This window comes from Siniperca chuatsi, linkage group LG22 (genome assembly GCF_020085105.1).
Source record: "Siniperca chuatsi isolate FFG_IHB_CAS linkage group LG22, ASM2008510v1, whole genome shotgun sequence".
Classification (NCBI taxonomy): domain Eukaryota; kingdom Metazoa; phylum Chordata; class Actinopteri; order Centrarchiformes; family Sinipercidae; genus Siniperca; species Siniperca chuatsi.
In genome coordinates, this window is record NC_058063.1 from 7358584 (window position 1) to 7382986 (window position 24403).

General features: G+C 41.7%; 1 protein-coding gene across 6 annotated transcripts in view; it reads left to right on the plus strand.

The window, feature by feature from the left end:
• The window catches only part of serpinh2 (serine (or cysteine) peptidase inhibitor, clade H, member 2), a 122848-nt gene that overhangs the window by 84741 nt on the left and 13704 nt on the right, over positions 1-24403 (plus strand). For 2 of the 6 annotated variants that reach the window (XM_044184651.1, XM_044184650.1), the window contains exon 2: positions 22854-23497. In XM_044184651.1, the coding sequence (XP_044040586.1) occupies positions 22861-23497 (637 nt within the window). In that variant the 5' untranslated portion in view covers positions 22854-22860. Of the gene's footprint in view, positions 1-22064; positions 22250-22441; positions 22627-22853; positions 23498-24403 lie in introns of those variants that run through there. The other 4 variants (XM_044184649.1, XM_044184652.1, XM_044184653.1 and 1 more) reach the window with 4 other exon arrangements.

Sequence of the window (24403 nt, forward strand, 5' to 3'; positions counted from 1 at the left end):
GCAAATAAAAGGGGTATTACTTGAAATGTTCTGGTATGTACTATGTATGAAACTGTATGTTTCAGGACGCAAGTTTCAGTTTCTTGCCAGCTATTTGCCACCTAGCTAGGTGCGCTTACTTAACACATATTTAACGATATAACTCTAGCTAATGGAGTGTTGACTTTGTGAGAAATCGAGGGGACAGGGCATGTGGTGACAAATTGTTGTTCCTAAGTTATCGTATTTTGTTTGGTCTTGGTCTTGACTTAGTCTTGCCCTGCCTTGGTCTTGGTCATGACCTTGGACTCTTTTTAGGTGGTCTTGACTACAACACCGATGTACACTACACTTTACCCTACAGAAATAGCAATGCTTCACATCCCAGCAAGAGTTCATGAGACTGACACATGGAGGACGCATGAAAACACATGGATTAAAAATGCAGAGATGAATACAGTGTCACAGAGAATGATCAGACATGGACTGAAGTGCATTCCTTTTTTGTGTTTGGTAGAAACTGTCCTAAGGTGCCTACATGTATGGCTGGTCATGTTGTGAGTCTGTAGAGAAAAGTGTTAGAAGGTACTGTGAGGTTTTTGGCTAACTTCTCAGCCATGGAGAATGGAGGAGGAGTTTAAAGGGTCAGTTCACAGAAATGATGAAATTACATATTTTCTCTCTCACTTCTACTGGCATGCAGATAATTTTAGTTTTATGTGCTAAGGTTTTGAGATATACACCTCTAAGATTTCTGACTACACCCCAGTACAATAGAGATGAAGGAAGTTTCATTTGTATTGCTCACAGAAATGAAAAATGAAACTCAAAAAAAAAACCTCAAAAGCAACACCTCTTTCCAAATTTAGTGTCCCGGTTACTCTGGATAATCTACAGACAGCACTATTTTCAAAGGAACTACTTTCTACTGAAGAAATAGTTCTTATAAAACTGTTGACAGTTTGGTCTGTGTTACTGTCCTTGGGTGACTAAGACACTTTTTCTGGAATTAAATGTATTCTTTTAAATGCTGTTAGCACCACAAACAGTACGTTATCCACCCCCATGGTGTTGGGGTGGAAGCAGAAATCTCAGAGACAGATATCTTAAAAACATGGACAAATAAAACCAAAACCATCAGCATGGCTCAACACTTAAGGTAAGTGAGAAAATGTTTTTTTGTCATTTGGGGGAATCGACCCATTAACTACAGGTCAGTTGCTTTCTAATTCCTAATGCATTGATTGTCAGCATTATTATAAAACTCAGGTGCCACATGACAAATGACTGATTATACTCCTCTGATGAATTTGCAACAACAAAGAGTTATTGAAATGTATTGCCTATAGAATAACACTGAGTGGCAGACTTATTAAGAAGCTCAGGTGCGTGGCAGTAGTGTTCTTAATAAATGGGTCTGAGCGGTGTCAGATGCCCATCAGGGTACAATAGAGGGGGGTGACAGGGCTGGGCTGTCCCATCAGTCATAGTGCGGTGGGGGTCAGAGGTGACCCTGGCACCCCATCTGGTTCAGAATACACAGATAGGTGAAAGGAGGGGGGAGTGTGTGTTGAAAAGAGTGGTGGTGGTGATTTAAGTGCTTATAAAGACAGATACAGAAATCTGGGGCCTGATGCAAGCACACAAATGTGAACATGTTCATAGTCAAGACGCATGTGAACACACTCTACATCTGTAGCGTGTAACTAGAGCCATCGACACACTGCCAGAGGGGTGGGGTCAGAGGTGATCTGTCACACGACGCACCTCAAATGTAACAGATGGACACACACACACACACACTTCCACACACAGAGTCTCGTGTCCCAGTGAGGCTGGCAGGGTCCTGACCTGTGTGACCAGGCTTGCAGACCAGGCAGGCATATGGGCCAGGGCCCTGGGGGCAGTGAGATAGACAAAGAGCTGTTTGGCACCGTTAGAGGATAAACACACATAGTTTACCCAGCTTTTAAGTCGTGAAATTAAGTTTACACACCTTTTTTGTACAGCAAATTGTTTTTTTAAGATAAGTTCTTTGCAATTGCTATCAGCCTCGTGTTTGCTACATGCTATTATTGCTCTCTTTTAGAAGAAAAAGTCAAGCATAACCCGATGCTGATATGAAAGTGTTTTTGTTTGTTCAGGCAGGAGCTGGGAGGAAGCAGGTGCTGGTGGTAGTTGGCATTGTAAGCTTGGACGAGGAAGGGCATACATGGGTAGGCATGGCTGGGTCCAAATTAACATGGGTTGGCTCACCTGCTGCAAACTGTGTAATTTATATCCCACATCAGTGAGTCTAATTCCTTTGTACTTATTTTTATGTATAGTCATTTTGTTTTTGCCGTGGGGCAGGAAAATTGGCAGATGGCTGAAAATAATCCGTGCCTGTTTCTCTCATGTTTCTCGCTTAAAGATGCATGTGCACACATACAACAGTATAGGAGCACTTGTAGCCATTTGAATGCCTGTTCTGTCTTGTTGGATACTGTATGTCACCTTAAAACCTTCAAGAAACAACACAATAGTTTAGCGAGTAGAAAGAGAAGATCTGTATTGCAATAACACAACAGTGACACCAGTCTAACTAATCCTGCTGGTGTTCTAGAGCTCTTTGTAGGTCCAAAAAGGATGGACCCTGACTGAAAAAGACCTGTGACTATCTTGCATAGACCGATATGGGCATATTTACAGTATTCAAAACAAAAAAGCAATCCACACCTTAATGAATAGTTTGACATTTTAGGAAATGCGCTTATTTTCTTTCTTGCTGAGAGTTAAATGAGAAGATCAATACCACTTTCATGCCTGTCTGCCTAGATATGAAGCCACAACCAGCAACAGATTAGCTTAGCTTAGCATAAAGACTGCAAGCATGGGGAAACATCACCTCTGAAGCTCACTAATGAACACATAATATCTCATTTGTGTAAAAACAATAACTTGTGATTTAATGGGACCTGAGCTTTGTCAAATCTGAAAAAATAAGCTCTGACGATGTCTTTCAGGTATTTAATTTGAAAAGATTCTTATGAAGTGCATTTCTGGAAGTGTAGGGTCCAGGGTTTTCGGAGCTTGACCCGTGCTAGGACCTTAAAGTCAGGATATGTTAGAATACAGTTGAGTCTTAACGTTTTAAAAGGTGAAACCAGTCTACACACTCAGTGTAAAACACTGTGCCCCGCTGTGTAGTTCATTAATCTGGTTTCATTTGTAAATTGCATTCCCAAGTGCCTCCAGCCTAGATTGTTTTTAGAGAACCAGCCTGGTCTGCATTCTACTGATCGTCAGCAACCTTCACCTGCGATCTTTCTTCTCTTATCAATAGAGATTAGCCCTCTCCTCACATTTACCATCTATCACTCCATCTGTTCTCTCTCTCACACACACATGCAAAGACACTCTTATCGCTACATGTGATATACACACAGTCAATCAGCTTGAGTTGAAATCTCTTCACTCCCCATTTACTCCTGACTCTGTGTGTATGCATGCTTACAGACACACACACACACACACACACACACACACACACACACAGAGAGAGAGAGACCTGTGAGATGTGCACAGGAACAAATCACCAGCTGCCAGCGGTAAATGAAGATATAACCACTCCTGGCCGCCATGTACCTCCAGCAGTGCCACTTAATTCTGCCATAGGATCTAATGTGGATGGACTTTCAGTGATGGAGAAAGACATGCCTTAACAAACACATCCACTCCAGCTAACAGTGATTGACACAAGCCTGCACAAAACTCTCTTTGTCTTTTACACACAGTCACCCACACTAAGAGGCCAACATGCAGAAACATACAAGCATGAGAACACACACAAAAGGTGCACACACACAATCCACACATCTTATTACAACAACTGCAATCACACTTTCTGTGATTAAATAGTTAAAAAGATACATAGGACGGTGTAGTCCCTCATTCGTCCAGGAGTGTTCTATCATAGAAAAGGTTTCAGTCGTAGTCGGCTCCGGATGGCAGCCGAAACGTCTTGATTCTGAAAACAGTGTGCAGATGACTACGACTGAAACCTTTTCTACGATAAAAAGATACATAGTTATTTTTTCCATGCTTTTTCCATGCTGCCAAATCTAAGACTCTACTGTAAATGTCCTTAAATAGTTAACCAATTCACTAATGTTTTTTTTTTCCAGTTAATTTAATTTTAATTAAGAGGTTTATAGTGAAGCAAATTTTTAAATAAACAAGAGTCTACAGCCATGCTAGCGGTTCTTTGAGGCATTGTGGCGCTTTGAGCTAATTACCAACGCTAGCATCGCAACATGCTCACAGTTACAATGTTAAGATGCTGATGTTTAGCAGATATTATGTTAGAATGCTAACATTTGCTAATTAGCACTAAACACAAATTACAACTGAGGCTGTATTGGACAAAGAAAAATGTTGACCTGATATTGGCATTAGAGGAAAAGTTAAGGGGGGCATGAATGTCTGTATCAAATTTCAAGGTAATCCATCCAAAAGTTTCATTTCACTCAAAACAACAAATGTCAGCCTCATAGTGCTAGAGAAAAATTACAGGGGATCACCAAAGTCATTCAAATACATCATCAGGGAACCATGATTGTCTGCACTCAACTTTGTGCCAGTCCATCTAGTAGATGATGACATATTTCACTCGATAAGTGAACACTTTGACCTGCTGGTGGCACCCGATGAAAAGCCAGGGAAGTCAACAAGATTCATCCCCTAGGGACCATGGCTGCACAAAATTTAATGTCAGTTCAGCCAATAGCTGTTGCGATATGTCAGTTTAGACCAAAGTGGTGGACAGACATTAGACAATAGACAGACATTGCCATCCCCAGAGCCATGCCGCAAGCATGGCTAAAAAAAAAAACTCACATGGATCCTTCTACAATGTCCTCTCTCTCTCTCTCTCTCTCTCTCTCTCTCTCTCTCTCTCTCTCTCTCTCTCTCTTTGTCAGTCTGTTTTGTTCCCTGTCCTCTCTCTGTCAGGGTCTGTCACCATTGCCTCCATCTGCAGAGAGCAGTGATCATCGTTAATGACAGGCGGGCTTTAATTAGCCCACAGTAAACAATTAACAAAACAGCAAAAAAACATTTCAATGCAAATCACATCCTCCAATGATAAAGTGCTGCAACAATATCAATGAATACATTTGCCTGTAATTAGGAATACCTTCCTAGTTATTTCTGTGTGTATGTGTGTGTGCGAGGCTGCGAGCATATGCATGCAAATTATTGTATATGCGTGTTGTCTTAATAAATTCCTTTAAAACTGTTTTCCTTTCCACTTTGCTGGCCTTTTGTGTGACTCACTCATTAATGCTCATAGAATTGCTATTTCAGTAATGAATGTCTGAAAGTAAAGCCATAGAAACTACAATCAAATGAAGCTGAATGGGCTGCAGATGAATAGGGAAACAGAAATAGCTTTGTCTGTATGTCTATCTCTCTTTACTTGACCTGTTTTTAACACATTCTGTTTATTATTTTCAATGTAAAGATCAGTATCTGTACTGAATCAACTAGACTTGACAGTTCATGACAGAGGGCGTGGAAATGACATGTGGCATAGCGCCAAGAATAGCATACAATGACACAAGTTGCATTGTTTGTGAAAATACATCCAGCCTTGAATTGCAATTACATTGCTAAGAACAGGACAAAGAATTACAGGCGGAAAGAATTAAGTCGTATTAGTCCATCTGTCATTTATGGGTTGTCGGACCCTAGAGAACATCTTCTCTCTGTTGGTGATTTGGTTTGGTGAGCCTCTCCATATGCATCACACTCCCCAGATCCCACAGTCACGGATAAAATACTGGACTCCAGCATCCCAACAGTGTAATATGATGTCTGGCTAACAAATTAATGACAGACAAATGGCATCGATCCTTGAATGCACTGGCTTTGTGTTAATTGCCAGAGATTAAGTAATGGGTCTTGGCTAAATCTCCGCTAAAGGCCATTTGCACGTAAATGATCAAAGTTCCAGTGTGGAATGAAACAACAGGCTATGGTGGCGTTTTTCACTTTCAGTCTTTTTTTTTTACAAGGGGCCTTAGTAAATGGCACGAAATAAAAATGGTGCCGGTGACACAATAAATAATTTGTCATCTTCGGCGGTGATACTGTCGGTTTTACTGCAAGTGAATTAAAATGACTTCTCTGTTGTAACAATATACCAGCTGATAGACCTGTTATAAACCAGACAACTGCAGAAATGTCATTTCCAGAAAATGCTGCTGTACTTATCTGGGTCAATCACTAACAAATATGTCACCTTGTTTTGACCTGTAATTGTAGAGCCTCCCTTTGGGCCAGTCACTGTAGTATAAAAAATAGCAGCAGCCAGATGTATAAATGATGTATCTGGACAAAAGAAAAATACTTTTCCACACAGAATCTGGTATTTATTGTTAAAAATGTGCATACCTTCACGCATGCTTTACACCATGTGTGACACTTCATTCGAAACCACAGACTTTTTTGATTTTATTCCTGCATGTGCAGATTATTTTGTTTTTTTATATAGTCACCCACCCAAATTATACAGTATTGTAGGAATAAGAATAAACATACGTTTGACCCACTTATGTATCATTATTCTTATTAGTAGGCTGCAATGGATCACAATACCCAGACACATATGGCTCTGTGTAACACCATCTACATCGCCAGCGCCAGATCAAGAATGGAATGAGTCTGGGTTATGTCCAAACAAGATTAAACAGGGGAGTGTTGACATAAATTCATAAAAAATCTTTGGGAATGGGCTTTAGGCTTGCGCACATGCAAACACTTGGATCACAATACTTGGATGTATAAATCTGCTGTGAAGACTAGATATTTCAACTTTTGTGCATATGCAGATGTTTAGTCACAAATCTGCATAGTGGTTTAAGCATCCCCCCAAAGAAAAAAAACAGTGGTGAGGTGTGTCATTTTACAAATCTAAAATCTTGCTTGTGAGAGTCTATTTTTAATATAAGGATGTGTATCATATTCCATTTTGAACCAAACCTGTGTTGTCTCCATTTCGATCCCTGAGCCTCCAAATGGATTTCGCATTGTCAAAATTACCACTTTGATTTCAGTCCATATTGACTCCATCCCTTTAAGGGCTAAAATCACTCTCCCTTTCTCTCTCTACTGCTTTTTATTCCATGTTTTTCATGGCATCTCCATTTTGGCCCTGTTCTCCCATTTTATCCCCCCCCCCCCCTTCTCTCTCCCTTTCTCTCTTGCTCCATTCTCTGGAGTAATTGCATTGATAGTGAACAGTGCTGCTAATTAATTATGCAACAGCTGAAAATTGAGGTGAGAGCGAGGGATGAGAGGAGGGAAGATGAGGTTTGTGCCAAATGGTCTACAGTAGAGAGAGCAGAGAGAGAGAGACAGGGAGAGTGTATGAGGTACTTTGAGAAAAAAGCCAGATGGGAAGCAGAACAAAGGAAAAGCACAAGAAAATGAGGAAAGGAGGAAGATGAGAGGCGAAGAACGTAACAACTGAGAGGTTATGTTTGTAACGAGGATCTGTCAAAACGTGAAGATCAACGGCACCGAGGCAAATCAGGGCTCTTCTACGGAGGAAGATCACAAGGACGGATGCAAACACTGGTGGAAAAGGCAAAGGGAAATTTCACTGGTGAAAGACACAGATGTGTTTCTTATACTTAACATATGTCCCTGAACTCCACAGAAAAAATCCTATGGGACTACTAGATCTGATGGACTAGGGAGGGCCAGGTTGAAAATGACTGATACTAAAAACCTGGGTAAATATATTCTAAAATGAAGACTGCGATAAGACTATCTTTTATGAAAATATCTTTGTAGTCCCTGTTCAGGGGATTAGTAGAGTTACTGGTAACTTAGCTGCAATTTCCAGTAGCATGTGGTGGTTTAACTATTGAAGCTATTCATTAATTTACACAGCCCCAGCAGCAGACATAAGCTTTTATATGAATTAACTGTTTAACTTACTACCACTCACACAAGAAAAATGCATTTATAATCTAAAACAACAAAGCTTAACATTAGAAAGATCGTCGATTATAGTATAGTATAGTAATAGCTTAAAACATGCAAAAATGATATGTCCATGGTCCTTTGTAAGGATTCGGCAAAAATTTTGCCACGAATTGCCCAGACCAATTTTAGAATCGAGACGAATTTCTGCCAGATCGGTTGTCGTTTGTCGTGCAGTTTGTTGGGGCTCATGATGACTTATTAATTGCCTGAACACCTGATCAGGCTCTGGGATGATTGATTATAAATTGTAGTGAGCTTGTTTTGATATTATTGGAGTAGTATTTTACATGTTGTAGCTAAAATTGTAGTCTTGACTGAGACTGTTGCGATACAAAACTGACCATCTACATCATGCACTTTTAGGACCTGTAGTCCTCGTTGGCTACTTCTGACAGCTAGGGCTGTCACTTTTTATTTGACATTTGAGCTACTGTTCGAATGTAGGAAACAATTAAATAGTGAATCTGTAATCATCTGTTCAAATTCAAAATTCTTATTGTATAAGTGCAACTGGCCATGCCTTTTACTACACCACGGGGCATTCCTAAAATGCATTGCATGCTAGCATTTTGGATTCTACACTAGAAAAATCCTAGATAAAGGTAATAAGGCTGTTTGCTGACTTCGTAATTCACAACTGCCTTACAGTAACGTTGTCACTCAAGTGGGGCAGCGGAGATACTGCAAATGAACCAAACAATGCTAATTCTATGTATTTTGGATAGACTATGTGGGTTGTGTTCGAAATAATACAAAATAATTGTTAGTTCAAATTCGTGCAAACTCCATCTGCTGATGAAGACCATGGGATACAGTTGAAAGTTTAGGAACAAGTGAGTAAGTGGACCTTGAGTCAAGATTGTTTTGTTAGCTTCAGCTTCAATGGATAGTAGTTAGCTACTATTTTGAAATAGCTTTAACTTACTTGTGTTTCTTTCAGCGGCGGCTTTGCTCTAGCTAAACTATTTCCTCTGCAGTGTGGCTTCCACTATTCTAACACTATTCCAAACAGTTTCCAAAGCTGTTTGACAAAAATAGCTGTACCATGATATCATATTTTGCATTAATTTGGGTTGACATTGAACTGGGCCACCTCCTGCCACATCCCCATCCAGTAATTGCCTGCTGAGTATTATTGTAAAAGATTTCTATCAGTATCTTTCATAAGTTAAGGTAAGCTATTATAAAAGAGAGAAGGAGCTCACAAAAAACTATGACCTGCTGAATTAGTTTTGGCTTAGACTGAAATATTTTGTGCTAATATCAGATCAAGCCAAGCTCTTGTCCTACCTATCTCTGTGCCACTTATTCTTTGCTTTTCAGTATTATGTTTTTCAAAATAATATTCAGTATTGGTAATATTATATTAATATTCCAATATTCCATCTCTCTCCTATGTGCTTTTGCATTCTCTCGCCTCACCTCACTCCCCTCCACAGACTCTTCCTCTTCCACTTTCCTACAAATCCTCCACCCTCCCCTCCTCCTCCTTTCTATCCCACTGTCTTTTCCATCTCTGCCGCCCTCTCCAGCTGAAGTGCTGGCTCGACTAATTAAAAGCCTTAATCAGGATTCATAATTAGGTCTAATCAGTGCCTTGTACATCATTCCCTTGCATTCCTCCTTCGCTGGTGGTGAAGGCCGAGATGCTTATGAAATAATTTTGGCAACTTATTGCGTCCAAATGCGAAGCTGGGAGCAGGGCTTCAGAGAAAAGGAAAGAGAGAGGAACATGATTAGGACCAGGCGGCTGATTGCTTCCCCTTCCTCCCTCCCTCTCCCTCTGGTTCTCTACTTGTTCTCTCTCTTTCTTTCCCTTTCTATCTCTCTCTTTTTTGTGTGTGTGTGTGTGTGTGTGTGTGTGGTGCCCTCATGACAAGACAGTGGGGTAATAAAGCAGACAGCCTCCCAGATTACAGCTCCCTCCTCTAACTCCACTGCATCCACCTGCTTCATTACAGCTGAGGCCACAGCACACTAAACCCCGCAACAGCCTCTCCGCTCTTTACTGCCGTCTGTCCACCTGAACTGATCTGTTAGGATTAACGCCGGGCACAATACAGTACAGGAACAGAAAATAATTATACTGTTCATTATGCAAAAGGCCTCAGCATAACTGCGACTACAGCCTCTTGGTTTATTACCATGTTTCTGTGCTGCGCTCATCACGTCTACAAAGTAGGAATATGATCCCACTGCATAGGAGCTGCTCCTTTTGAATTTCACTGGTGTGTATCATTGTAGCTCATAGACTCCTGACCGCGCAGAACGTGTCTCTTGTGCCTCTGTGTCAGCCTCCTGCTGTCTGAATAAGAAATTGTTAAGGGGAAAAAAATTTAATCGCCTTCAAAAAGAAAAACAGCAAACAGTAGGAGCCTGAGAAAAAGCTGCATAGAACATATTTCAGTATGGTGCTTATTCTGCCCTCTTTGTCTGTGCTGTCAGAATAAGACCATTTAAAATGTGCCAGGTGCCAGGGCACATGCTCATGCTGTGGTACACACATGTAATCACAATTATGATGACAAGGATTTTCCAGCGGGCCATACAGAAATTTGTCAAAATTATGACATGCATTGTTCCGTGTGAGCTATTAGGCTTATAATGGAGTGGTTACCTTGACGACCGCGAATAAAGCCAGGTAGTGCAACAGGATGAGGGTTATTGAGGGCAAAGAAAAACTAGAATTGGTGTCATTTTCTAAAAAGGTTGCTTTATTATCAGTGGGCGTCATGTGATGTCCTGTGAGGTGGTCTTGGGATCTGCTGTACAGAAAGAAGAGTCAAAAATACATTAGATTACAAATCAGTTTACTTTAACATGAATCATAATTAAAAATCTCTTTTTGTTAGAAAGTCAGCTATAATCCAAGCTATTTGAACAGCAGGAAGGGGCCACATGCATCCTTTCCCAAACAACAGCAGATTAATTTTTAACAAAATCTTTATGTGTCTGGACTTTTGGAACACCTAACAAGAGTCTTCAAGTCACAGCAAGTTAGTCTAACATAAGCCATCTCGGCTGGTACAGGAGTATGTATACCAGCGTATGGGAAACACTGTGGTGAAACAGCAAATGTTTATTCTGGTCAGAATAAACACCAGAACCAGATAACATCAGCTGTCTGTTGAACACCAGTTGAAAACTGGTCACAGAATTGACTGGGAGGGAGTCAAGGTCATCAACCAGCAGTCTGTGGATGGCCGTAGAAAGATCAAGGAGACTGAGACCATCCTTGAACCTTCATCCCCTTCTATACAGCCAATTTTTATCATGTGACCACATGAATGGGTTGTTGCTTTAATTATTCCTCCATACTATCCATACTGGCTATTAAATGATCCCTTGCTAATGTGTTTCCAATGGAAGAGATGGACTATATCCAGCCATAGTCCTCGTTCTTTGCCAAAATACACTCCAAAGGGTCGGTGAAGCTAGTACAAGACTTTAGCAGTCTGAGAACCATGGATTTTGTCCTCTATTTCTTACATTGGAAACATGATTACAGTAAGCAAACCTGTTTCATTATACATATGGGCATGTGAGTATTGTTTTAAGACAGACTTGAAAACAGGTGGATCTATCCTTTAAGGTCATGTGATGAACCCGTGAGCAAGCTCCATTTGCTGAATGATGGTGAAAGCTCCAAAATCTCAAAAAATCTTGAGCTTACAGGTTCTCTTTGCCATATTCTTTTTGGTATTTGCACAGGTGGAAAATAAGTAATTTTAAGTTCAACTTTGTGCAGATTACTTACTTCTAATCCACTGCATTTCACTGGGAAATAACATACATTTTATTCCACCATATTTATCTGATTGCTGTAGTTACAAGTTACTTTTTAGATAAACATATAATAAGCTCTATAAATATGACATATTAATACAAGTTCAACTTCCCAATAGTATATACAGTAGTTAAATTTAGCTCCATTTTGACTGGCTACAATTGCTCCTTTTACTCAAAAGATCAGAATGTTTTTTTCCACCACTGCATTTATTAATGAAATGAAAAACAGAAGTTCTGAAATGAGAACTGGATGGAGCACAATGCAGAGCCACTTCAGGCAAAAGAAATGAATCAGACCCAATCAGATAGCTCTTGTGACATCTGTTATAGCTTGGTTGAACAATGTCATCCAAAACTATAAAAGTTTTCTCTACTAAATGACTGCATTCATGCACAGATCTAAAAAGGACTTCATCCAGAAACCCTAATCATTAATACATGGACATCAGATTAATGGATACAGTACCTTGGTATAAATGCTGTAATCAATTGAGGCAATAGCAGAGACGATTGGTACCCTCCATTTCATGTCACGAGCATTTTCAGCACTTGTCCACATTTCCCATAATTGCTGTTACTTTTTCTTGCAAAGACAATGTATCATGGAGCACAGAGGCCAGTAAAGGCTGCCATTCTACTCAGCTGTGGTGGGGGGTTTTTATCTATGGTAATTGTTTTATGTCTCAAACTTAATGTGACACTAAATTATTTATGTTAAAATGTTCCAAATGATGACAATAATCTTGTGTTACTGGTCTCATCAGTCCCAAGAAGAAAATAATGTATAGGTTACACCTACACGCATATACAGTAAGGTTTGCTCATAAACTCGCCTGTGGGAATCTCCCAAAATTTCGATGTGGTGGACAGTGACCCGCTTTAAAGTCCTGTATGTGAGTCTTTTATTGCTCATTGCAGCAGGAGGGAGGGACATGAACTGAATCTGCAGATTGGCATCACAGTACAATGCAATTCAACAGTTTAATAATTTAAATGTACTTTAAATAAATGCATGAGGGCTGCACCTGTGGCCACTTTGGAATTACAGTGAAGTAATATTTACAAGCCTCTCAGTGTACATCTTTTCACTTCACACTGGGTAAGGCTGAGGCTAATGTAATTTGGATGAATGCAAACTGAATTAATGCATAGTCACATTTTCCCCTAACACACGTGCAAACCTCAACTAAATGCCATTAAATGTCTTCTCTTTTTTAATCACTGTGTTTGTAGTTCTTTAGAGAAAGTAAAGTGCCAAAGTGGAAATATAAACTAAAGGTCAAAACTGTGCAGAGGCTGGCTGAAGTGCAAATGGATGGCCAAAAGTTTGTTTGTGTATATGCAGCTGTGCGTGTGTGTGTGTGTTGCTGGATGTGGATGAGTCCACAAAAATTCTTTGAGTATGAAGCCCGCTTCTGATTTAAAAAGAGCGTTATTAGTCGCTGTCACATGACTCATTGCAAGGTGGTCTCACGGCCGTGATATGACACACACACACACACACACACACACACACACACACACACACACACACAATCTATGCAGCTGTCTGAGCAGTCATTTCCAGGGATATTAGCGGCCTTATAACACGGTGGGCCATTAACAGCAGAATAATATCACAAGTTGACCCTTGACATTCATAGCAGCTTATATCTCCTTGCTGATAGATGCAGGCTCTGCATATAGCACTCTGGACTGGGAATGAACCGACATGGAGGGAGAGGAGGGCAAAATCCCTCCATCTTAAGCCTCGCGGAGCGAATAGCAGAGCGGCTTAGGGGAGGTGGGGGCGCGGGGGAAAGGGAGAGAGAGAGAGAGACAGAGAAGCTTTGATACAAACTGGAGAGAGAGGGAGAGATGATGGGATAATGAGAATGTAGAGAGCAGATTTTTTTTCCCTCTTTTACGAGGTTGCAGTTACACCCCCTCTCCCATCTCAACTCCGTCGCTCCAATCCCTGCGTGACGGCGTTGCATTCAACCAGATGACATCACCTGTTGATTTGGTAGCAGGGCCACGGTGATATATTACACCTCTCACTCTTTTTTGAGCTTTTTTATACGATTGTTTTATTCTGCCTGTGCACGGCACTCACCTCGTCTCTCATTCCTGTGGCATTACTCATCTGCTCCCTCTCGCTTCTGCCTGTTGCTTACCAGAATTCCCCTATTTTTAGATGTATCTTTATGTGTGTTCTTGTGATTTCCCCACATCTATCGCACCCTCCACCTTTCCTAGGCTGAGTGATTAATAAAGCAGTGACACTATTCATTTGCATCTCTCATTTACTCAAATCCCCACGTGCACCATATTTTGACCTTTTACCCTTTCTTCTTCTGCCTTCCTTCCCTTTCCCACATTATTTCGGTTTCCTCCCTCCATCGTTGTGCCCTTAAGCGACGATGTAACCAGTTTCCCATGAGGCTGAGTGGCAGCCTGACCGACAGCCTATCTAACTTCAACTCTTCCACCCCTCCCTGCCCCCAAATTTTCCACCCATTTCCCCTCCATCCATCCACCTCCCAACACCCATAGATGACTCAGTGCCCACCTGCCCCGCAGCCATCATCTATCATTCAGTCTGAATCACACACACCGACACACACACACACACACACACACACACACACACACACACACACACAATGGATCTCTGTGTGTGCTCCATGGGATACATGTGTACAGTAACCGCTGTGAAGGACTAAAATGACAGCTTCAGCCTTAAGGGATAGGCTGAACTTCTGTGTGCATGTGTGTGTATGTGTGTGTGCACATGCTCAAGGATGTCCATGTACATATAAATGTAGTTATCTCTATAAATATGCATGGCAATGCACAGGGAGAGGTTGTGAATAAAACATGGGAACAGGTGATGGTAGCTCTTTATGGATGTTAATCTCTGAGGCCGTTACTATGCTGTGATTGTGAGTGTGAGGGATTGACTTCACAATATCCTGTTCAAATGTCACTGCATTCTGTGGTTATGCTAAAGTGAATGTGTGCTGTATTCTTAATGTTGGGAAATACATTACAATAACAAAGACTTTTGAATATATGAATATTCTGTCTATATAAGGGAGGTCGGTAAAAGTTCCAAAACATCATTTAACCATCAACCATAAACAGTTTTGCAATAAAGTTTTACTATAATTAAAGGGCAGCCATAAGTTCTCTTTTTTTAATAAAACTGTAAAATATTTGCTGAGGACAATCATATGCAACCCAACTACTTTTAATATTGGATACAAAACTTATTTTTATAGACTTGTGTTTTTTGGTTGATGCATGTAAACTTCATAACCTGCTTATAATGATCCAGATAAGCTTTTCTCCCAGTTATGAAAAACCTGATTAACATATCTGGGATACATCGGTATTAGCTTGAATAGTGAGGTTAATACGGTTAAAATATTAACATTTGGAATGATGAGTTGATTTACGGATGTGTCCGTAGAGGAAATGAAAATAAAGGTTTTGTGGTAGTTTACGACAGGTTTGCCCCTAATATGACCTAAAATTGCTATAAGCTAGTTGATTTAAGATTTTTTTGTCAAAAGACCTGAAATAGGAGTTATATGGAAAGCTAATACTTGAAGAAAGCTAATGCTCCAAAGATAATGTTTGCTAATCATGCATAAATTGTCTGCTACTGCAATGGGTAACTTGTTGTTCGCCACTGATCATCTCCACTGCAAAAGACTAAGGTTTAGTGCTTTGCTCAACAGCATTTTAACAGTTTTTGAGTGAGTAAGACTGCTCCTGAAAAGAAACAGGATCTTTGCATTTTTAGTCATGGTAGCGTCATGGTTCTAGAGATGGCAATGTCAGTCAGTTGGCCTGTTGGTTCACCACTGGTCCAGACTAACAACTATTGGATGGACCGCCATGAAGTTTTGTACAGACATTCGTGGTCCCCAGAGGATAAATCCTAATGACTTTTCTGTCCCCCCTTGACTTTTCCTCTAGTGCCATAAGCAGGTCAGTGTTTTCACTTATCCTGTGAAATATCTCGACATCATCTAGATAGACACGCACAATATTTTGTACAGACATTCATGTCTCCCAGATAATGAATCTTAATGGCTTTGGTGACCGCCTGACTTTTCCTTTAGCGCCACCATGGGATATTTAAGTGAAATGTCTCAACAGCTATTGGATGGGATGTTATGATATTTGGTACAGCCATTCATGTTCCCCTCAGGATGAATTGTTACACTTTGGTGATCCCCTGACTTTTCATCTAACTCCATCATCAAGTCAGAATTTCAGTTTGCCCAGTACTTTGGTTTGTGACCAAATATCTGCTAAACTAAGGGCATTCCCATCAGCCTCAGCTGTACATTGTGTTTAGTGCTAAGAAGCAAATGTTAGCATGCTAACATGCTAAACTAAGGTGATGAACATGGTAAACATTATACCTGCTATAAATCAGCATGTTTACATTGTCATTGGGAGCATGTCAGCATGTGGATGTTAGCCGTCTAAGGTCAAAGCACCCCTGTGCCTCAGTACATCCTCATAGAGCTGCAAACATGGCCGCAGACGCTTGTTAATTGTTGCCTGGTCTTTATTAATGCAAAGACTCAACACACTTCAGCTCTTTTTCAGACCACCAGTTTTATTTCTCTTCCAAAAACAACCCCAGACTTTTATTTCTGAAATTAAACCCAATTTCATTCAAGAGAAGCAGTTACATTTTGGTTGTCTTCATTACTGAAACACGGCACAGTACTGTATATGGTTTTTAGCAGTGTGTAGGAGTTTTTTCTCTTTCTTTATCAGACACAACATCATTCCCCCTGGCATCTGTCTCCATGACTTAATGATGTATGAGGCATTGTTTTTCTATAGGGAGCCAAACTAAAGAGGTAGCTTGCCAGGTACTTTTGGTATAACAGTATTAACTGGTACACATATCTAAACACAGTACAGATTGAAACCTATTAAGTCAATATGTCCAGGTCTCCTTGAAACTTATAGAAAAACATCAACATAGTAGTTATGGGAGAATTACACTAGATGCTGAATTTGAAGGACCATTTGTCTTCAATGGACAGTTGGTTTTGCATTAAGAAATCTATGACCTTTATCAGCTTCTATGTATGTGGCCATTAATTCTCCCAACCAACAAATTCACATTTTCACATTACCAAGTAAGAATTGTCTGGTCTGGAGACAAAATACTGGAATAATAATATTGTTTTGTTTTGTGCTTTTTTGGCTATTTGAAGTGTGAGCTTATTTTTGAAAGCCAGAAATCATATCGCGGAATAATTGCTGGGTGATTTGTCTTGATCAACAACATTTTAATAACAGTTGTTTTGTCTTGCAGGGCAGGAAAAATCTTACTTATTTCCCCTTTATTAAAAACAACATAGCTTACACACAATGAGATGAACTGATACAAAAATATAATTTCTCACTTATGCAAAGTGTCAAGGGGCACCATTCATCACTGTCATGATCATATTTAGCTCACTTAAAAATTACAACGTCCTTAAAATCGAGATCAAAAACACAAATGGGAGGTCACTCGAGAAAAGAAGAAGGTGGCAGACAAACAGAAATGTCCTGTAGTTTAGCGGATGAGGGATGGGAGGGAAACTCCCTATGGACCCAAATGAGACAGTGTAATGAGTTGCCAGGGTTTGATACAGTTTTCCCAATCTTACTAATGCATTCTGCTGTAGACAGTTTCCCAGCTTGCCTCCCTCCTTCCTTCTTTCCTCTCCCGGCCTCATCTCCGTCTCTGTCTCTGTTCCAGCCTATCAGACATGACAGTACCAGCTGGCTGCTGGCAAACTCACAGCCAGAGGATATAAGTGTGTGTGTGTGTGTGTGTGTGTGTGTGTGCGGGTGGTTCGGTGGGTGGGTGGATGGATGAGGGTGTCAGCATATCTGTCTTTTGAAGGTGTGTGTCCATATTTCTGTCTTAGGTGTGTTTGTGTGTATGTGACTGCGTGTGAAGCACATTAAATATGAGTGTGTGTGTGTGTGCCGTGTGATGCGTCAAAAAGCGAACATGTTGATTTAATGTCATGGAGTCTGAGCCAGAGTGATCTGAGTCACAGGTGTGTGTTGGTTACTTGGGGTGGTGTTAAGAGCAATATTTAATTCCTATAAAGATAGTTGTCAACACTTGCTTGAAGCAGCTGTGTACTCTTGTGGGTCCTTGGCATTTGCTTTTCTGCCTGACTCACTGAGCACATTAAAAGTCACTTATTTGCCTTTCTTGCTGTGTGGATATGTGCCTGTAGAGATGTGTACCCTTGCTTTTGTACTTCCGTGCATTTCACTCAAGTTTGGGTAATTTATAGAAATGTCTAATGGAAAAAAAAAATGAGAGACCACCTATGTCTTCCACACACACACACACAAAGAAAATCAAACAGCAACCCCCTTCTGTCTTGGCAGCTCGGTACACTTTCACAGGGCTGCAGGAAACATTTAAAGCTTATTGGAAACATTCGAGATGAACAGCAGATGTGTCTGTGATTTTGCCGCTGTTCAACACGTTCACCCCGACCCCAACCAACCACCGACCCTCCTCACCTTTCCGCCGCTGCCCCCTCTGTCTTCCCTGCATCGATTAAATACACATATTCTCTTCTTTCTATCTGTCCAGCCATACCTCCTCTTGCCTTATAAAGTTTTGCCCTAGATTCAAAGTGGGGGGAAAAAAACATCCCAGTCGGAGGACACACTCATCTCCCACACCCCAAATCCCATCCAAAATGTGAATTTTTAGATCTTAAGTAAAGCAGACCTAAACATCCTTTTTAGCACTTGTCTTCTGTTCATAAATTATTGCTTTATATTTTTACGGTCCTTTTACTTGTGTCTCCATTTGTTTGCCTCCATCAATCTTTCTTTTCCTTGGTTGATTTTGACACATTACAGTGATTTAAACTCAAATCATAAATCCCCATAAAAACTACAAATGTGGTGACCTTTAAACAATCCTGCTATTATGTGTTTTCCTTTTATTTACGGTCAAGGTTTGGCACAAGATCTCCAGCCAGCTAGGGTTAAGGTGATGCTTTAGTAAAAATAATGGTTGCAGCTTAGCAGCTTGGCCAGACATTAAGTAAGAGCCCTAATTTGAAAAGACCACAAGGGAACTTGATGTAAACCAACAGGACCCCACGGGCCTGTCCAGACGGGGTCTGAACCAGCTCTCTACTAGTTGGAACGGGCCAGAGCTGATGACAGACAGGCAGACTAGAACTGACGAGAACAGGGGCTCACATGTTACAAGCTGTTTGTTCTGTACACAGTCCAAAATCTGTGAGACATGGAGGGATGGGGAGAGATTTAGAAAGTGTTGGAAAGGGAGAAGGAGCAGAGGAGAAAAGGGAAAAGAGTAGGAGTAGGGGTGAAGGAATGAGGGGAGGTGAGAAGCAGAGAGGAAATGGGTTGACAGTGAGTTAGAGGAGGTGGGAGAAGGTGGAGGAAAGGCTGGGAGACGAAGGAGCGCTGCATGTGGGAGGGCACTTTAACATATTCATAAGAAAAGTTTGAGTTTTTGTTTTAGGTAGGTTTTATAATAAAGGGGTTCTGCCTGCTTTATGTCCTGTCTTAGATATGTCACTTCTCTTCCAGGAAAGGAAAGAGGAGTGTGTGTTTGCATGTGTGCGTGTGTTGTTGTTGCCCCCAGAGGTAGGAGGACTATAGAAGGAACTACTTAAACCTCAGGCACAGTGACATGGAGGGATGGATGAAAAAGGAAAGGAAGTTGTGGAGTGAAAAGGAGTCTAAGGAAGCTGAGCTAATGTAGTGCGAAGTGAAATATCTCATTCTGGATAGAGCAAAGGGGGAAGAGAAGGGTAGAATAAAATAAACGCTGCAATGTGTGCAAAACAGTGAATGTGTGTTGTAGAGAAAATGAGAGCAAGAATAGGGCATGGGGCAAGTGGACATAGCTCTAGGCCAGTTGGCAGTAACCATAACAGCGTTCATTGCGAGGTGTTGATTCTGTTGTCGAGCCCTTGAGCCACGGCGTTTTAACCTCGACAACAGCCAAGAACAATGGCCGCATAAACAGATAACATGTGAGGTGGAATACAACATTTACTGCCTAAGACGATGACATCTGGAGCTGGAAAACTGAATCAGGGCTCAAGGCTTCGACAAGAGAGCGAACAGGGCAGGGTGCAGGTGAGCCCTTGGGGGGTGGGGGTAGAAGGTAAGATGTGGAGGCGCATTGTGGTTAAAGTTCATCTCTTTATGAATCCCTAGATACCCAATCTGCTGACAAATCCCAGCCAGTTCCCCGGGGACTTGTTTAACTGCAGCACAAGCCCTGCGTTTTATGTATCACCTGCACTGTTATGTGTGTCGCTGCTCATTACTGACAGAGGTGACGCCTCTGGTGAGGGTTCAGACCTCTGAGGTTGCACACATCAACTCATCACCACCAACACGTATACACATGCCTGTCGGTGCAGCCGCAACATCATTAACAAATGTGCGTGTGCACTTGTGTAAGTGTCTACGTGATGCGATTTCCACGTTCGCCGTAGGAGTGGTTTGACATATGCTGTTTTGTTGTTTCTCTTTTCAGTGTAGATGTCCAATAAGTAGAAGATTTGTGTCTTATTTCCAAGGAAGTCTGATAACTAAGTGTCTGCGAGGCGAAGTGTGTGTGTGTGTGTTTCCAAAGGAGACAGAGAGCAAGAGTGGCAGCGAGCAGAGTGCTCAGTGTGTGTTTGTGCTTTCTGCTGTGAATGTGTTCCAGATAGTGCTGCTGATGGTTATCTTTCGGAGAGAGCTCTATTGATTTGGCTGGGGTAAATAATTGGTTGGGTCTACAAGCTGTCATGTTCGGCCTGATTGCTGAGCATTGGTGGTCTCGAGCAGTTATCTTCCTCCATATCCCTCTCTGATCCTTCTCTAGCCTCCTTAGTCTATCTCTATATTTATTGATTAGGACCCTATATGACCATTCTCCATCCTTCAATTTGGGCAATAATCCCTGTCCTCAAGCCATGTGTTACAAGTTATCTGCTCTCCACTCCTTGTTCTGCTGTAGGGAGAGGGCAGGTACAATTTACAATTTAGGAAGGCAAAAAACAGGGAAATGAGGAGAATACAGAATGAGGACATTTGGAAGGGTCAGATGTAATACAGGCTTGCATGGTTTGCCCTACTTTTCCTTGACAGTAGACTACATTAGTACAGCTACTGCAAAGTAAGGTGGGGTGGGTGTTAGGGTGGACTGGGAGTGTGTTGGTGAGTGTGTGGGGGTCCCCTGCAAATGTAATTTCATTAACTAGTCAGTAAAAAATAAAGAATCTAAATGGGGAACTATTTTCAATACAAGTGTCATTGCCCTTTCCCAAATTAACAACAACAAAATACAGACAGATTTAACATTAAATCATAACTAAAACAGTAAAATACTCCCAGATGGATTTGCCTGGACCAAACCTCATCTTCCTGCTGGCTCTGTGGTCTATATCCTCTCCACTGGGAGGGCTGGATGTCAAGTTTGGGGGGCCCTAGCCCACATGCTGCAGCCTTTAACAGGGTCACTGCGCTGAGGCGATGAGAAGACCATTAGCGACCCCGCTTGAATGGCTTTGGGAACTACAACTCCCACTGAGCCAAGAACAAGAGGGTTTATTATCCAAGCAAACCCGCAAAGCTTTCTTTTGAATGTATGGAGAAACGCCTCATTTACTGCAACTGGTGGGTTTTTTGTTCGTTTTAAAACCTGTACCAGGCCCAACATTACATGCACATAATCCCCGCCAAACTCTTAGGGAACAGCTAGGCCTGTAATATATCCCTACAGGGACTTTGTGATATTTAGTTGTGGTTTTGTAAAGCATAAATGTATGCCTGCATAAACCAGTTGGATACAGATGCCACAACTGACTTTAAACCGACCTAACCGTAGATTTTTTTTCCAGTGAAAAAGCTTCTATAATTGATTTTACATACATTAATAAAAAAATATTTGCTACACGAAGCAGCAAATCCAGGTGATATGTAGTGTAACTGCAGTAAAACTAGATTACATAATGTTTTAACTGGAGATGCTTTGAAAACGGAACGGGACTTTTATGATACTTTTACACAGTATGTTATTTTTAAACGGGTTTACAGTTTTATTTTCGTAAGGACTACATCTCAATATGGTTGTAGAGGTATTTACGATATCTGTTAGGTAAATCCGCCTAATGTCGTTTTACTCAACTTTTCGTTAGCCTTCATTGCCACCGTTTGTCTCAAACAGCGCACGGTAGCGGTTTAACAGTATTGGGACGCCTGGAAGTTTCGAGAAAAGCAGGAGAGCTGTCCCGGGGTGAAGTTGAGGGGAGACGGGAAACTTCCTCTGAGAGCTGCCACGTCTGTGCCCACTCCCAGCCCCACTTCCTCTGGAGCACTAGCCTAGCTTAAAGGACAGCAGCGGAGGAGAGGGATAAACTTGAATTAATTAACGGTAAATTTGAACAAATACGCCGTTCTTTCTTTATTTATTTCTTTCTCTCTTTCTTTCTTTCCTTTCTTCGTGGTCTGAGGAAATAATAACAGAGTAGGCTGAACTAGACAACAGATGTGTCCCGTCACTCCGGTCGCCGGCTCGGCAACAGCAATGAGTCGAGGGGTTTTTTTGCCAGGCGAGATAGAAAAACGCGTATTTTATGTTCTCCTTTTCTTCCACTTGTTCAGTCCTAGACTAAAACGTTTCTTTTGAAATTTCATCCAAGTTAATTGCGCAGCGGGTGAGATAATAACCATGCTGTCAAGTGGGGAGAAATTTACAAAATCCAGTTTACTGCTGTGGCACTGCAGGAGCAGGGGCTGCCGTTTGCACAAGTAGGAGTTTTACAGCAAAGATGGAACCCTTAGGCTGTGTTTGTATTGCTTTATCTCAAATATGAACAATGCAATAACAGCATGAGTAGCTATTACACTGTTAAACATCTGTCACAATATGTGTATTGAATAGAGCTATATTCTTTACATTATAGAAGATCCTCTCATTGTCACACACACAAATAGTTTATCCTTTTACTGACTCCCCTTCCTGTGCTTTCCTCTAGATCTGCCATGCTGCCCAGGCTTCCTGTCTATATCCTAATTTCTTTGCCAGTTCTCCTGGTGCAGGGCAGCACTGCTGGTTCATCCAAGAAGAGCCCCGTTGCACCAGCCAGCAATCCACCCCGCCCGCCTCCTCCTGTGGGTGACCCCAGCTGGGCTCTGGGTCTGCGCCTGTACCAGGCCCTCCGCTCTGACTCGAGCTCAGTAAACACCATCTTCTCCCCTCTGCTTGTGGCCTCCTCACTTGGAGCGCTGGGTGGAGGTTCAGTGGGCACCACTGCCAGCCAACTCCAAGACCTCCTCAGGACCCCATCTCCCGCCAAGGCTGGAACCCGTGCTGGTGAGCTTCTGTCCGGGGCATTGAAGAGCTTCACGGAAGCAAATGGGACCAGCTTTCACCTGCACACATCCTCAGCTCTGTTTTCCAAGCAAGCTCCTCCAGTCAGCCAGGCGTTTGTGAAGGAGAGCCAGGCCGGGTTCAGGCTGCAGCATCAGCCACTGGGGAATGGAGACTCCAAGGCAGACCTGAAGCAGCTCCATGGTTGGGCTAAAGCTGGGCTTGGTGGGCTGGAGGGAGCTCCTTTAGCGGCTGAAATCCAGGCTAAGGCTGGAGCCCTGATACTGGCCAATGCCATGCGCTTTAAAGGTGAGAAGAAACAGTGCACAGTAAATACACAAGTGGTCTACATGAGGGCATGTCCATACTACATTCACCATGCTAACTTTGGTCTGTGGTCACAAAATCTTGGAAAATTCGAGTTGGGTAATGGGAAATGATATAAATTACCATAAATAAATGGAGCAACTCTATAGGTAGCATAGTAGCTAGGCTGGACTGAGTAATGCTGAAATAGACTGTTGTGCTTTGTAATTGTTGAGTCATATCTAATTATGCATTGTCTCTGTATTGAAGTAATTTGCTGCATTGGATGAAAAGTCATAGAATATTAATATGGCATGCATATGTACCCCTTTCAGTTTTAAGACAGCAGTGAGAGCTTACACGCCAGTCTGCCCACTACATAGTGTGTGCCAGCATGCCCACCCGTGTGCAGTGTGCATGTCTGTGTGCGTTTCTGTGTGCGTGCATGCGGTGGACTCCAGCTGGTGGACACAGCAGATAAAGGATGATTCTGGGGTCTATCACTGAGAGCTTATTCATCTTCCATTGGGGGGTGATGTGTCATCTTAAATAATTGAGTAACAAGTGTCCAGACTCTCTCCCTGGGTGTCATGCCTAACATCTGTGCTTAGAGCACTCCAAGTCTGTGCCGGCACAGCTTGGCTCAGATCTGTTCTTTGTGATGGGTTGCAGTGGTGGAAACTAGTCAATGTTTCGGTACGAATGCGCTGCAGTCAGTTAGAAGCCCCATCTGTGATTAACAGTTGCATCCCAAAAACATATCCATATAATCCTTATCTGAAGTTCATCATTCATCATTGTGCCATTTTTAAAAAGTAGATTCATTTAACTTTTATTTGGCCGGTGTCAGTATTTGTACAACTGGATTTTAGTTAAAAAATGTCAAGAAGTAGCAAATAGCTTATTTTC